We start from the raw sequence: 13,982 nt of genomic DNA on the forward strand, positions 1-13,982 counted from the left end.
TCAGGTCAAGTAACTTTGCTAATTATTTTTAGCATGAAAGATTCTTTACATACTACGTTGATAAGAATTTAGTAATAAAATGGACTTCTCTGAGTTGCAACAAAAGGCACCTTAATTGCTTTGATTTGACTTTGAATTGTGTTCCCTCACTTGTTGCTCTTCCAAAATGGTGGGACTCCAATTTCTGGACTTGCTGAGCTAGTATGTCATGCTGACCCCCAACCTTTTCACTCTTTTGATCTTAGGTGTGTGTGTGCATACACACTACACTACGCAATGCAACACTGTACCGTGTTACGCTTGTTCTTGACATTAATTTTTGATTCTCCCATTTCTTTTGTTTCTCTACATAGGAGGAATACATGGCTTACTTCCTCAGAAGTGCCAGGTGATGGTGCTGCTGAACCCGCGAAGTGGAGCAGGAGAGGCCCTACATCTCTTCACCTCTCAAGTTCAGCCGATGTTGACAGAAGCCAGCATAGGATTCCATAAGTTTGTCACTGGTGAGTCTTGTGGCTGGCTCAGAGTAACATACGGAAACTGTTTTAGTACACGTAGTCCTTGACTTACAACAGTCCGTTTAGCAACGGCACTGACTTATGACCTTTTTTCATATTTACGACCATTGCAGCATCCCCCGTGATCATGTGATCAAAATTAGGATGTTTGGCAACTGGTTCATATTTATGACGGTTGCAGTGTCATGTGATCACCTTTTGTGAACTTCTGACAAGCAAAGTCAATGGGGAAGCCAGATTCACTTAACAACTTAACAACCTTGTTACTAACTTAACAAATGCAGTGATTCACTTAACAACTGTGGCAAGAAAAGTTGTAAAATGGGATAACATTCGCTTAACAAATATCTCACTTAACAGCAGAAATTTTGCGCTCAATTGTAGTCCTAGGTCGAGGACTACGTATAGATATGGCTTAGACTTCCATTTCCAGTTCTGTTCACTCATTTTGCCTTTGGCCAAGCCTGGGTAGAATGACATTATTCGCTATTCTATATTGTAGAACTCTTTGCAGTTTCAATGTATGCGAGTAAGTAGTTAATTCAACCTGCTTCAGTTCTCCTTATGTGGAAGTTATAGTTACAATGAATTGTGTAATTCATTTTATAAAAAAACATAATGTGTATGACTAAGTTAAAACTATCATCCCAGTTAAACGTATGGCAAATAAAGAGCACAATAATGGAAGATGTTGGATTTGGAGAATAGGGCAAGTCTGAAAACTGTAATTGTATCAGCACAAAGTCACTACGTTAGAAACTCCAATTATCTGACTGCCTCATGCATCAACTTTGTCAACCTCTTTGGCATCCAGTCTGTCTCTGGGCTCACTTTAAAGCAGTGGCTTCATTAAAATAACTCTCAATAGCTTGGGACCGGGTTATCTGAGGGATTGCCATCTTGTCATGTGGAATCCTCTCCAGAACTTTCCAGATTGCTTCAGCGGGTGTCGCAAGACAGTTTTGCCATATTCTGTCCTTGTAATCATGCTGGATTAGATTTGTTGGTTTCTTTTTTTTCTCTTTAACTGCCCAGTTGGCTTTCTGTAAAATTTGCTTGAAAACAAATGGTTTTAGCAAACAAATAAACAAAGGAGCTGATTAAATCAACTGAAGCAACGGAAAGAGAGAGAGAGAGAGAGAGAGAGAGAGACAGACAGACAGACAGACAGACAGACAGACAGACAGAGACAAAGAAAGGGGACAAAATGGGAGGGGTTGAGAGAGAGAGAACGTAAGAAGAAAGACAGTTGCATATTTGTGGACTAACTTAGAACCTATACTCCATCTGAATTAACATCATTTACAAGACACATAAGTTTTTTGTCTTTCTCCTCAGAGAAACATAATCATGCTTGGGATTTGGCAAGGGAGGAGGATATGTCCAAATGGGACGCTGTGGTCATTATGGCTGGAGACGGCTTGCTTCATGAGGTAAGGAACAGGGCAGATGGTTGTAGAGACTTTATGGTGTCATGGCTCCAGTACATGTTCTCCTCACTTAAAAAAAAAAAACAATTTATTGGTGAAACAAAACAACCAGAAGATAAGATACAATCCTAAATATAACAGCACTAATAAAATCAGAAAGGAATACATGGAATAGTGATTTAATGAGAGACACTGAAAGAAACTAAAAATGTGTCCATAAAGTTTTAATAGAGATCTAGCCCAATCCTTTAAGATGTTATATCTAACTCTGTAGGCTATTTATTGCTCCATCTTCTCAGTTTTAGTGCAATATGTTATTTTGATACAATGATGTTTATGACATATAGATTCTTAATATTTTATTATTTAGTCCTTAGAGAAATTGCAATGCTTGATTAGCAGAAGCAACAACAGAATGGGGACACAGTGGGCTTTTTTTAAGCTAACCATTTTAAAATACTGCTCAACTACCCTTAGCTAGGTATTTTTTACATGTTAACACCTCAAATGAATTGGTTAAATTTGGGGTGGAAATTTTATTTCTGTAGTATTTTACCACTGTTCATAGTTTTGAACTTAGACTTGATTTCCTAACTAATGGCACAAAAGTTAAACTGGAAATGAACTATTTTTTACTTTCACCTTTACAATGATGACCTTAACAAATTTGCAGAGGTGCTTCAGAAAGCAGAATCAAGAAGCTGTCTGGGTGTCTCTTCATTTTTTTTACAAGAAAAGAATTTTCCTCATCTTTACATTTGGGGAAAAATTCTTGATGCACTTCAAGAAGGAAGCCATGAGTCCAGATGCTCGTAAACTCCCATGGTTTTGAAACAAATCCCCCTGACTTAAATTACATTGGCTCTGGAGGTGATAGGGTGAATTATCTTTAACTGACTTCAGTGGGAGCCAGAGGGGTAGAAGAGAGGTTGGGTGAGGAATGGAGAAAAGTGGGGTGAGGGGGGGGGGGAGACATTCCTCTGCAGGACTTCAGGACAGATTTTTTGCCACACTTTAGTAGAACTCTCAGTGTTTCTGCCTATGCCGCTATGATACCTGATCAAGATTCTCCTCTTTTTTAGCAACAGAAGATAAAACAATTGTACAATTTCAACTAGCAATGCTGAATCCAAGAAGCAGAACATAGTGAATTTCAAGTTAAATCAGATTATTTGAATTGGCAGATTGTATATCTTTGTCATAAGCACTATTGATGAGAATGTGGGGATAACGGGGAGAAGCTTGCCATTACTGCATATTTATTTCGATCTGCCATGTGGGGGTAAACTAAATCTTACAGGGTTGAATGCTGCTTGCTGAAAACAAAGTCTTTCAAACTGCTTTTTGCAGAACTCCAGAATTTTGCAACAACAGAGGCTCTGTAAAGGCAAATAAATAAATAAAAGAGAAAAATTTGCTCAGATGCACTGCTTCTTGATCAGGGGTTCTGGGATTTTTTAAAAAAATTAATAGTTTAAATAAGACTAATTTCCAGCCTTGCAACTTGTGTCTAGTGTAAAGGCTGACCCAAATTTGAATCACACTCTTGAGTCTGAGTCACATAGATTCTTTGTCCCAATAAGTATGTTGAAAGTGACTGGCTGCTTCCGTAGTGATCATTCTTCAATGCAGCCGAAGTCCAGTTCAGATGCAAAACCAGACTTCTTTGGGTGTTTCCTCTGATTGACTGTCATCTGTGTCTTTCAGGTGATCAATGGCCTGATGGAGCGTCCTGACTGGAAGACCGCAATCCAGAAGCCTCTCTGCATTCTCCCAGGAGGCTCTGGGAACGCTTTAGCTGCTTCACTTAATCACTATGCCAGGTATGGCATCTCCTAACGATTCCTTGCGCTGTTTGTATGATTACAAATGAGGCCACACTCTCTCAGGGCCATCCCTATGCTTAACACAGGCCAGTGAATAACTGGAAGAGAAATGGAAGGAGGGTCATTCTCTCTGCCTGGCAATACAGTCTCCTTTGAATTGAACTTGGCTTCTGGTGATTTCCTGAACACACCCCTGTAGTTTTACTAGCAATGAAAGGCATTGCTGTTGCTTTCTTCTGAATGGTTTTAAGTTTCTTGTTTGACCTGTAACCTGGGTTTTCTTGATATTTTAAATTTTATTTTTCACATTTCTGAACTGTCCATCTTCCTCAGAGAGGGAGTGTACAACAAGGTATTAAAATATAAGAACAGTATATAAAAGTTAAAAAAGTGGCAAGGATGATAAAACATGGTTAAAAATAATTAAAAGGCAAAGGGAGGGGCTCGCAGGGCACTAGCCAGTCCCATGACTGCATGCTCCTCTATGCTCCCCATATGAGGTGGCAGAGCCATACTTTTAACAGGAGAGTGGAGGCTTCCTGTCTCACCTCTGGGGGAAAGAATATCCCCTCAGAAGTGAGACTGGTGGGTGCAACGGCAGAGAAGGCTCTCTTCTCTGCCAGTTGAAGACGGTTCTTCTCGTTTTAATCCATTTTGTAGTATTGTAGTTTCCATCCATTTATTTAGTCACTGAACTGAACCTAATTAGCTTCTTGAGATTAGCCAGCACTGCCTCCTGCTTTAGCTGCCTTTAAGTAGGAATATTCAGTGCCTTTATGTTGCTGTTGTTAGACAGATTCTGCACCTCAAATTTTGTAGTGAGGACTCTGTGACTTGTATGCAACCTTTTACATTGCTCATCCCCAACTCAAGACCTACGATCTGGCCACTGACAGATGGAAACCCTGCCTGGTCTTCCATTGGTGCCTGAGGGTCTGTGGGCTTTTCGGATTAGACCAAGAGTTGCTCCTCCTTTCTGCTTTGTGAGGCAGCCATTTTGTTGTTGTTAGTTGCGAAGTCGTGTCCGAACCATCACGGCCACATGGACAATGTTCCTCCAGGCCTTCCTGCCCAGTACCATCCTCTGGAGTCCATTTAAACTCCCGCCTACTGCTTCAGTGATTCCATCCAGCCACCTCATTCTCCGTCGTCCCTTTCTTCTTTTGCCCTCAATCTTTCCCAGCATCAGGCTCTTCTCCAGTCAGTCCTTCCTTCTCATTAGGTGGCCAAAGTATTTGAGTTTCATCTCAAATACTTCAAATAAAAGAGGCAGCCACAGTTTCACACCAGCCCTTCCCTGACTGACTCGGTGCATAATATTTCTTCGGGTTTGTGTCATGTGTCATTCTAAAGAGGGGTGTGGGAGAGGTTCTTCTCTTGCAAAGCTTCTTTTATTACTAGTCTTGGGCTCAGCTTTCAATAATCTTCCAGAAGCTCCTCCCATCTCCCTCTGTGCTGGCCTCTGCCCTTTGCACAGCAGGCCTCCTATTCCATCTGCTCTGTGGCTAATCCCCTCCCCTTTCCTTTGAGGAGAGAGGGTGTTGAGGAGAGTATTCTGGAGGAGCTTTTTTCCTTTCTGTTACACTGGCTCAGCCACCTGGCATTCTCTAAAATAAATGCTCTGGTGTCATAATGGCGGAGGTTTAAGGCCAGAGGAAACAAGTCTGGGTCCTGTCAAACAGCCTCAGCGGGAAAGTGAGTCACTCTGAAGCTTTAGATACATTTCAGCCCTGCCTTCTTCAACATGGTACATTCAAATGCATTTGACTCAGCTAAGGAGAGCATCAGGCAGAAAAAGCTAATTATTCACTAGGAAAAGGAATGGATTGTTTCCCATTCCCTTTCCTCCTTTCTGCTCTTTGAGGGTTGTATTTCAGTCATTACCACCACCACCCTGCAACTGGATGCTCTAGTACAAGGGTCACCAACCTTTTGGACCTTAGGGACCACTAAATTCATAATTTTAAATCTCGCGGACCACTAATATGATCTGCCTAATGACCAGCTGAGTGAGTGTGGCAAGGTGATCATGTGACTGGGTGGACGTTGCCAATTCGACGTCCCTCACATCGACCTCTACTCACCACTCCTCGCCTGCCTGCCTGGGCTCCTTAGGGCCCCAACAAGAAGCAGTTCCTGGAGCTAAGCAGCCACTATGAGAAAGAGTTGGCAAAACATCTCAGTTCAAATTGGATCTGACCGAGAAGGAGGCTCAGTAGAAGCATCTCACTGAGGACTACGAGCATAGGCTTTCCAAGCAGAGGGAAGACCTGCGGGAGTGCAAGTCCAGGTGACAGCGCCTGGAGGCTCAGCAGGCTGAGATGGTCAGCCAGTTCCAGACCATGACGCAGTCCCGCTGTAACGAGGCCCTCTGGCTCTTTGCCACCAGTGGCACTTCCCTTCACCCAAAGCCCTGCACCAGGAGGCTGAAGCAGACCTCAAGTTGGAATTTCTGCCCCCTTCTGACCCACACAAAAAGACCCAGAAGGGGGAGACTCTCTGCAGTAACACAAATGTTCATTGCACGTATCTGGTTCAGGGGCGTAGTTTGAGGACTCCTGGTTTAGTGCAATATAAAAATAGTTTTTCTGTGGACGACCAAAAATTTCTCACAGGCCACCAGTGGTCCATGGACCACCAGTTGATGACTGCTGCTCTATTAGAGTTGTATCACTGACTCCTCCATGAAATCTCTTCAGGACATAGGCTGCTGGTGGTGTTCATGATACTACTACTTGCTAAGGTTGATAAGGAGTTGAACTTTAGAAGGCATCTGGTTGCTTTTCCCCCTGCCCTGACTGGTTCATTGAACTTCTGTAATTTGATAAATGAGCTAAGATATTTCAAAGGAATTCTCTCATCCCAGCCTGAGAGAGGCTGACCAGACATTATAGAAAGTCAATTAAAAAGGCAAAGTGTGAAATCCTAAAGTCTTTCTGTTACCAGAATCTAGAAATGCTCTCAGGTCAAAATGGGATCACCTTCAGAGGGAGGAAAAGTGAGAGGCAAACTGAGATATGGAATACTTATCTTAATCATGCAGAAATTACTTACAGAGTTACCATGCCGAGTGATAATTCTCAAAATGTTTCTTGAAGAAATCATTTGTATTGAAAATTGCTACAGAAATTATTTTAAGAGCAGTATGTATATAAATGTAACGATTATTTAATCTGGATTTTTCCCAACAGCAATATTCTTTTTACACAAGTTAGATCTCAACTACAGCCCCAACACCTGGCATTGGCCCATGTTAGTGAAATCTGTTTCCTGTTTCAAAACTTCATTGCTGATGGTGCGCTTTCTAATGGTTCCACCACAAATGCGCGAACGACAAATGCGCGCCTGACTAAACCGCGGTGACAAAAGCGCGCCGACAAAAGCGCGCGACTAATGAGCGCCGACAACAGTGCACCGACAGAAGCGCGCTGTAACCTAACCCTAACCCTAAACCTAACCCTAAACCTTACCTTAACTTAAATCGCGCTGTTGTCGGCGCGCTGTTGTCGGCGCGCTGTTGTCGGCGCGCTTTTGACATCGTGGTTTTAGCGCCGCGGTTTTGTCGGCACGCTTTTGACGTTGGCGCTTTTGTCGGGTCACGCTTTCTAATGGCAATGCTGCTATCATGCTCAATGGCCTTGCTTCTACATAGGCATGAAGCGTATAAGCCCCCCCGCCCCTATCAAGATTTACCATGTTCACTTAACTTTATCTTCTTTCAAAGAAATCAGGATCATTTATGGCAACTCTGCTTCATTAAACTGAGAAAGAGTGAATGTCTCAGGGTAATTCCAGGTAGACTGGAGTATTTGAAGAACCTGAGTCAAATTAGATGCATTAGCTCAGGCCTGGGGGGAAAATGCAGTTTGTGGGTGGGTGTATGTATCTCTCCCCAGACACAAAACAGCCAAATTTAGCGGCAGTAAAAATGAACATTTTACCAAAATTTTTATTTCTTTTTCAAATGTTACCAATACTTAAAAGAGATGCGAATCTTCTAGAATGGCAGAAGGGTATCAACAAATTTGTGTGGGCAGGAAAGAAGCCGAGGGTAAAGATGAAAATAATGCAAGATGCACGTGAAAGAGGAGGATTGAAATTACCTAACTTAAAATTATACTATGACGCAGTGGCATTATCTGCAATTAGTGATTGGATTCATCTAACCAATGGCAGAATTTTGAATATCGAGGGATATGATTTGTTATATGGTTGGCATGCTTACCTGTTATTTAACAAAAAAACGGATAAGAAATTTAAAAATCACATCTTAAGAAATGCTTTATTGCGGGTTTGGAAAAAATATCAATATAAACTAAATGATAAAGTGCCCATGTGGGCAATTCCTAGACATGCGATTGAAAATATGAATGTAGAACAAAAACTCGATAGAACCACCTATAGACAACTTCTTATCTCAGAAAGAGGGGTGATGGAACTAAAATCTTTAGAGGTACTTAAAGAAGAGAAGGTAGTTCAAACGTGGTTTCAGTATGGTCAACTACAAGCTAGGTGGAAAACAGATGAAAAAATTGGCTTTGTAAAAGTTGAGGATAATTTGTTTAAACAAATAAGAGATCAAAGCTCAATGCATATAAAGAGGATATATAATGTATTAGTACAGATGGATTCTGAAACGGAACTGATTAAGGATTGTATGATAAAATGGGCTCAGAATGTCGAGGAACCAATAATGCTTGAAACATGGGAAAGAATCTGGGTAAGAAATGTGAAATTTACACAAGCACAAAACTTGAGAGAAAAATTTTATAAGATGTTTTATAGATGGCACCTAGATCCTAAAAAGCTTGCCTCTATGTATCCAAATGTTCAACCTAAATGTTGGAGATGTGGTTCTTGTGATGCTACATATTTTCATATATGGTGGACATGTCGTAATGTTAAGGCATTTTGGATAAAAATATGGTGGATCCTGCAAAACATCTTCAAAAGAAGGATAAAATTTACCCCCCAGTTGTTTTTACTGGGTATATGTATTGATTTTACAGTAGCAGAGACTAATTTGATCCTGTATTTAATAACGGCAGCAAGACTCTTGGTGGCGCAGTATTGGAAGAAGAAAGATTTACCTATAATTCAAGAATGGACTTTGAAAGTTATGAACTTAGCCGAAATGGCCAAAATCTCAGCATATCTCAAAGAACATTCAAACGAGAGATACAAAAGAGACTGGAAAAAGTGGATTGATTACATAAAAAGTAAATATGGGACTAAAAAACTCCAGATAGCTTATGCTTAGTATCAGTAATAATTTAAATTGTTTTAAATTTGGGTAACAGTAAGAAGCTGAGTTCAATGTAGAGATATTTCAGACTGTGATTGTTCAAAAATTATACCACTTATGGTCTTTGGGAAGTCGGGGGGAGGGAAGGGAGGTGGGGATTTAGGGGGAGGGGGGAGGGGGGAAATACAATATGTGTTAAGAAAAATAAATAAATAAAAAAAAAATGACAAAAAACAGCCAAATTTAGCAGTATGATTGTACGGTATGAACTTTTATTCTTGTGGATATTCTTGTTTGAAAAGCAAGCCTTCTGTTCCTTTAAGCCTTTCAAATACTGGAAAAGAAACAAGTGTTCTGTGGGTCTTTGTAAACTGCCCTCCCCACATCCTCAAATATTGCCCATCACTTTCTGATATCTGGCCTCTACTGAGCCCAACAAAAAGACTGCTTCTTTACTAGAAGAAGCCTTTACTAGAAGACAACTGGAAGTACTCACCTGATCTCCTTATGTCCCACTTGCCCTTTTGTCCTTTGTGACTATAAGCAAGTCCAGATACTTTTCTTTCATCTTCTTTTGATTATATTAAGAAGCATATGTTCAAATTGTAGCTGTTGCAGTCACTCCATCCCTAAAGTTGTCCAATTGTTTGTGGTCTTCTGTCTTTTCAGTCTTTTGAGCTCCCGTTTCTTGTGCCAGCTTCTGCCAACCTAGCAGTTCGAAAACATGTAAAAATGCAAGTAGAAAAATAGAGACCACCTTTGGTGGGAAGGTAACAGTGTTCTGTGCGCCTTCAGCCTTTAGTCATGCTGGCCACATGACCATGGAGACGTCTTCAGGCAGCGCTGGCTCTTCAGCTTTGAAACGGAGATGATCACCGCCCCCTAGAGCCGGGAACAACTAGCACATTTGTGCAAAGGGAACCTTTACCTTTACTTCCATTATTTTAACTATCCACACACTTCCTAATTCATATAAATTCCTATTGAATTATTTTCCTCTTGAATTCCCTCAAACTCCTGCCTGTGAATCCTCTCATCATTGAACAATCCTGTGATGGGTGTGTTGGGGGAGCTGCTCATGTGTCAGAAACCCCTAGCAATCCTCCACATGCAGAACCACCACTGTCAACCCACTGCCATTTTGACACATCCAAGCACTTGTTGCCATTCCAGAATTATGTTTAAACTGAAGAACCAGTCATGTTGAACATCTACTTTAAGGCATCACTTTTATTGAGCTTCCTGAATGCTTTCTTGTGTGTGCGCAGGCATGCTTTTGAGTCAATGTTGTCTCCTGGTGACTACCTGGACAAATCCCTACAGTTTTCTTAGCAAGATTTTGGGGAAGTGGTTTGCCATGGCCTCCTTCCAGAGGCCATGACTGAGCAAGTCACCCAGCTGGCTTCCTTTCAAGACAGTATTAGAACTCAGGGTCTTACAGGTTTTAGCCTAATGTTTTAACTGCTACACCAAACTGGCCCTTGCTGAATGCTTACAACAAACTCTTTTTAAAGCCATCAGTAAGCCTAGGAAAGGTGCTGCCTTAACATAGCTATAAGCCTAAGCAAGCAAGCAAGCAAGCAAGCAAGCAGGGGGCTGAATTTGTCTTTTAGAAATTTTTGCCAGGGCTCAGCCTTGACTTTCATCTTCACACACTGGAGCTTCCATCTCAAACCTATACAGAATCAATGTAAGGGTTCTAGAATGGCAGTGATAAAGCCTCCCTCAAATCAAATGCAACTACCAAGTCCCTTTGAACTCTGGTTATATTTATTAGAGGGAAGCAGGGGTGAGTTCCGGCAGCCGCTACTGCTGGTTCGCTCGTGGTCGCGCACCGCACACACGCTTGATATGTGCTGCATGCACAGGCGCAGTACTATAAAAATGCTTCTGCGTACATGCAGAAGCCAAAAACAAGATGGCAGCGCTTATGGCACTGCTGGGAGAACCGGTTTGGGGGCATGGCAGGCCTGGGTGGTGTGAGAATGGAGATTTTGCAGTATCCTTCCCCTGCCACGTCCACCAAGCCACGCCCACAGAACCAATAGTAATTTTTTTTGAATTTCGCCACTGCCTCTTCTGGATTTTTGTTATGGTGCCATGGAAGTTTGTTGCCTTTGTGAAGATGATGTTCTCTTCATCTCTTCATTCTTCCTTTCTCTGCTGAAAATGTAGGAGCTTTTTTTTTTCTTCAAGTTAAAAGAAGGGAAAAATTGGGAGACCTGTCAGCTCCTAGAAGTTGAACAGATCCCTTGCAGCATGATGCTGTGCACATCCATCACTAATATTCAAGGAGAAGGGGTGGTTGACAACTTTCATCTCAAGCTTAAACTACCACTGCTGTGACAATGGCATCTTAAATCTTATTTGGGTTGCTGGAAGAGGCTTAGCTAAAGGCAATTGTAAGCGGTCATTTATCAAGAACCTCTAAAGTGTTGTGATTGTACTAGAATTTGTATTATCTCTACACTAGGTTTGTTACCCATTGCAATAATGACTCTCATTATATAACCTTGCCATATGCAAGTAGCATCACATAAGTGGATTGACATAGAGCAGGGGTGTCAAACTCACATCCGGCATCGTCATGTGACATATGACTTTCCCCCCTCGCTAACCCGGGTGTGGGCACAGCCGCCATGTGATGCATCTGGCCCTCGGGCTGCGAGTTTCATAGCCCTGACATAGAGTATCTTTGATACAGAAGATGTTACAGGTATAAGGTCGGCTGTTCCTCCAAGTTCAATATTCTTGCATGTTTCTGATGGGAGAAATAAGCAAAGGAAAACAATTCTGGGGTAGCAGCTGCCTTCAGAGAGGCACCGATCTTTCTTTCTGGCTTGTGAGAAGCACATCTACAAACTCACTGTGAACATGATTACCCCAGATGACTTTAGGTTTTCTCCTTTTATTACATTAAAACATTTTATCTTGGAGATGATATTTGGAGGGATTTAGGATGCATATCGTGCATTAAACATCAGGGGAGGTCAGCTAGAGGCCTGTAATATATAGGAGGGGAAGGATGTTTTTTCATATATGCTTATGCTTAGCCACTTAGAGAAGGCTGTAAAAATCACTGTGAAGTGGTATATAAGTCTTAAGTGCTAGTGCTAGCTTTACAAGCTATAGATTGGGGTTTATAGGTCAATGTTATGCCCAAAAGGTTTCTAGGGCATGTGGAGTGACTTGTTCAAGAAATCATAGGCTGTCCTTTTCTCTCTTCCCCCATTACAGCAGAAGTCATGTGGCAAAGGAAGAACTGTTGAAGAATTGCACTTACTTCTTATGCAAAGGCCTGCATGCTCCCATGGACCTCGTCTCCCTCCGCATGGCCTCAGGCAAGCGGCTCTTCTCCTTCCTTAGCTTTGGCTGGGGTTTTGTCTCTGATGTGGATATTACCAGCGAGAGGTACCGCAAATTGGGTAGTGCCCGTTTTACAGTGGGCACGTTCCAACTCCTCACTTCACTCCAGGTTTACAAGGGCCGCCTCTCCTACCTGCCAGCTGAAGTACAAAGCTCTGCCTCAAGTTCCTTGCCTCCTACAGGGATGAATGCCTGCCCCTCACCTCAGCATCCACCTCACCAGGTCTCCACTGCGAACGGGAAATCTCCTGTCAACATCCTCCCTCAGCCTGCCTCTTCCCTCCTGAAGGAGGATTCTGTGCTGGAAGACTCCTTGTTGGTGCCCTTTGAGCAGCCAGTTCCCAAGCACTGGACTGTTGTCCCCGAGGAGGAATTTGTTTCTATAGTTGGCATTCAGCAATCCCACCTGGGAACAGACTTTATTATAGCTCCCACAGCCAAGCTGTTTGATGATGCCATCCACCTCTTCTATGTAACTGCTGGCATTTCCCGGATGGGAATGCTCAAGTTATTCATGGCCGTGGAGAAAGGGAATCAGTTGGCTCTTAACAGCCCTCATGTCCACTATGTGCCCGTGAAAGCCTTTCGGCTGGAGCCCCTAGAGCCCAAGGGGTTTATGACCGTAGACGGCGAGGTGTTGACATGTGAGCCAGTGCAAGGACAAATACATAACCGGCTAGCCCGTATTATTGGTGGCTCCTGAATGAGCATCAGGAAGAAACAGTGGAAAGAGTTTTGTGACACCACTGTGACACACTGGAAAATTGTGAAGAGATCTCCAAATGCTGCATCTACTCCATTAAAAACACCATCAACATCATTGACAGGGATAATTGTCAGGGAGAGCTTGTCTTTTTCTGCAGCTGTTAATTGCGGTGTAAATAGTGGAGCAGCTTGTCTTGCCCATGACTTCTTCCTAAGCTGCTGTGCAGTGAAAGATTTTAGAGTCTCCTTGCTCTCTGTGTTGCTGTAGTGGAATATGCCTTCAAATTAAACCAAAGCCACTTCCACACCCTTCTGTCTGGATAAAGGTGTCTTAATAATCCTTTGCCACTCGGAGGGCCAATTTTATGATTTTTGTAAGGAGTATAAAACACATACATACATGCCTTGTGTTAAGTTGCTTATTATTCCTATGGAGAAATGAAAGACCTATTTTGAAAAAAATAATGTCTGTCATGCCTGCATTGATTTTGGATTGCTCTTTTCAAAAGGCAAAGCACTTAATGTAACACTTCACCATCTTTATCATTCAAATGCAGGAAGGTAATTGAAACACAGCCTTTCTCCAGGACACAACAGTTCTTCAATTAGATGCACATTCAATTAACAACTTGCAGGTTATTTCCATAAAAGTCCAAAGTGGCACCTTTATGCATTCACTTTCCTTGCCTATTTTCCTGGCTAACTTTGTAGTAACACAGTCTATCTGACAAACTACAGATTATTAGTAGATTAAAGGCAGCTGTCAAAAATGGGATAGTGGCCATCTTTTTATTGTAGCCTGCTGTTTCTTTTTAAACTACTAATGCAGACAACTTATAGTTAAGGGCAAGACAGTTTGGGGAGAGGGTTGTGGTGTCAGGGCTATTGATAG

At 42.1% G+C, this 13,982-nt stretch overlaps 1 protein-coding gene across 1 annotated transcript in view; it reads left to right on the forward strand.

Moving 5' to 3' along the window:
* The window catches only part of SPHK1 (sphingosine kinase 1), a 39,080-nt gene extending 25,540 nt beyond the window's left edge, over nt 1-13,540 (forward strand). Inside the window, exons 2-5 of the mRNA XM_032211107.1 lie at nt 354-503; nt 1,857-1,951; nt 3,656-3,771; nt 12,257-13,540. Coding sequence (XP_032066998.1) covers nt 354-503; nt 1,857-1,951; nt 3,656-3,771; nt 12,257-13,088 — 1,193 coding nt within the window. The 3' untranslated portion in view covers nt 13,089-13,540. The remainder of the gene's footprint in view (nt 1-353; nt 504-1,856; nt 1,952-3,655; nt 3,772-12,256) is intronic.
* Nucleotides 13,541-13,982: the final 442 nt, after the last annotated feature.

Source organism: Thamnophis elegans, chromosome 2, assembly GCF_009769535.1.
Source record: "Thamnophis elegans isolate rThaEle1 chromosome 2, rThaEle1.pri, whole genome shotgun sequence".
Classification (NCBI taxonomy): domain Eukaryota; kingdom Metazoa; phylum Chordata; class Lepidosauria; order Squamata; family Colubridae; genus Thamnophis; species Thamnophis elegans.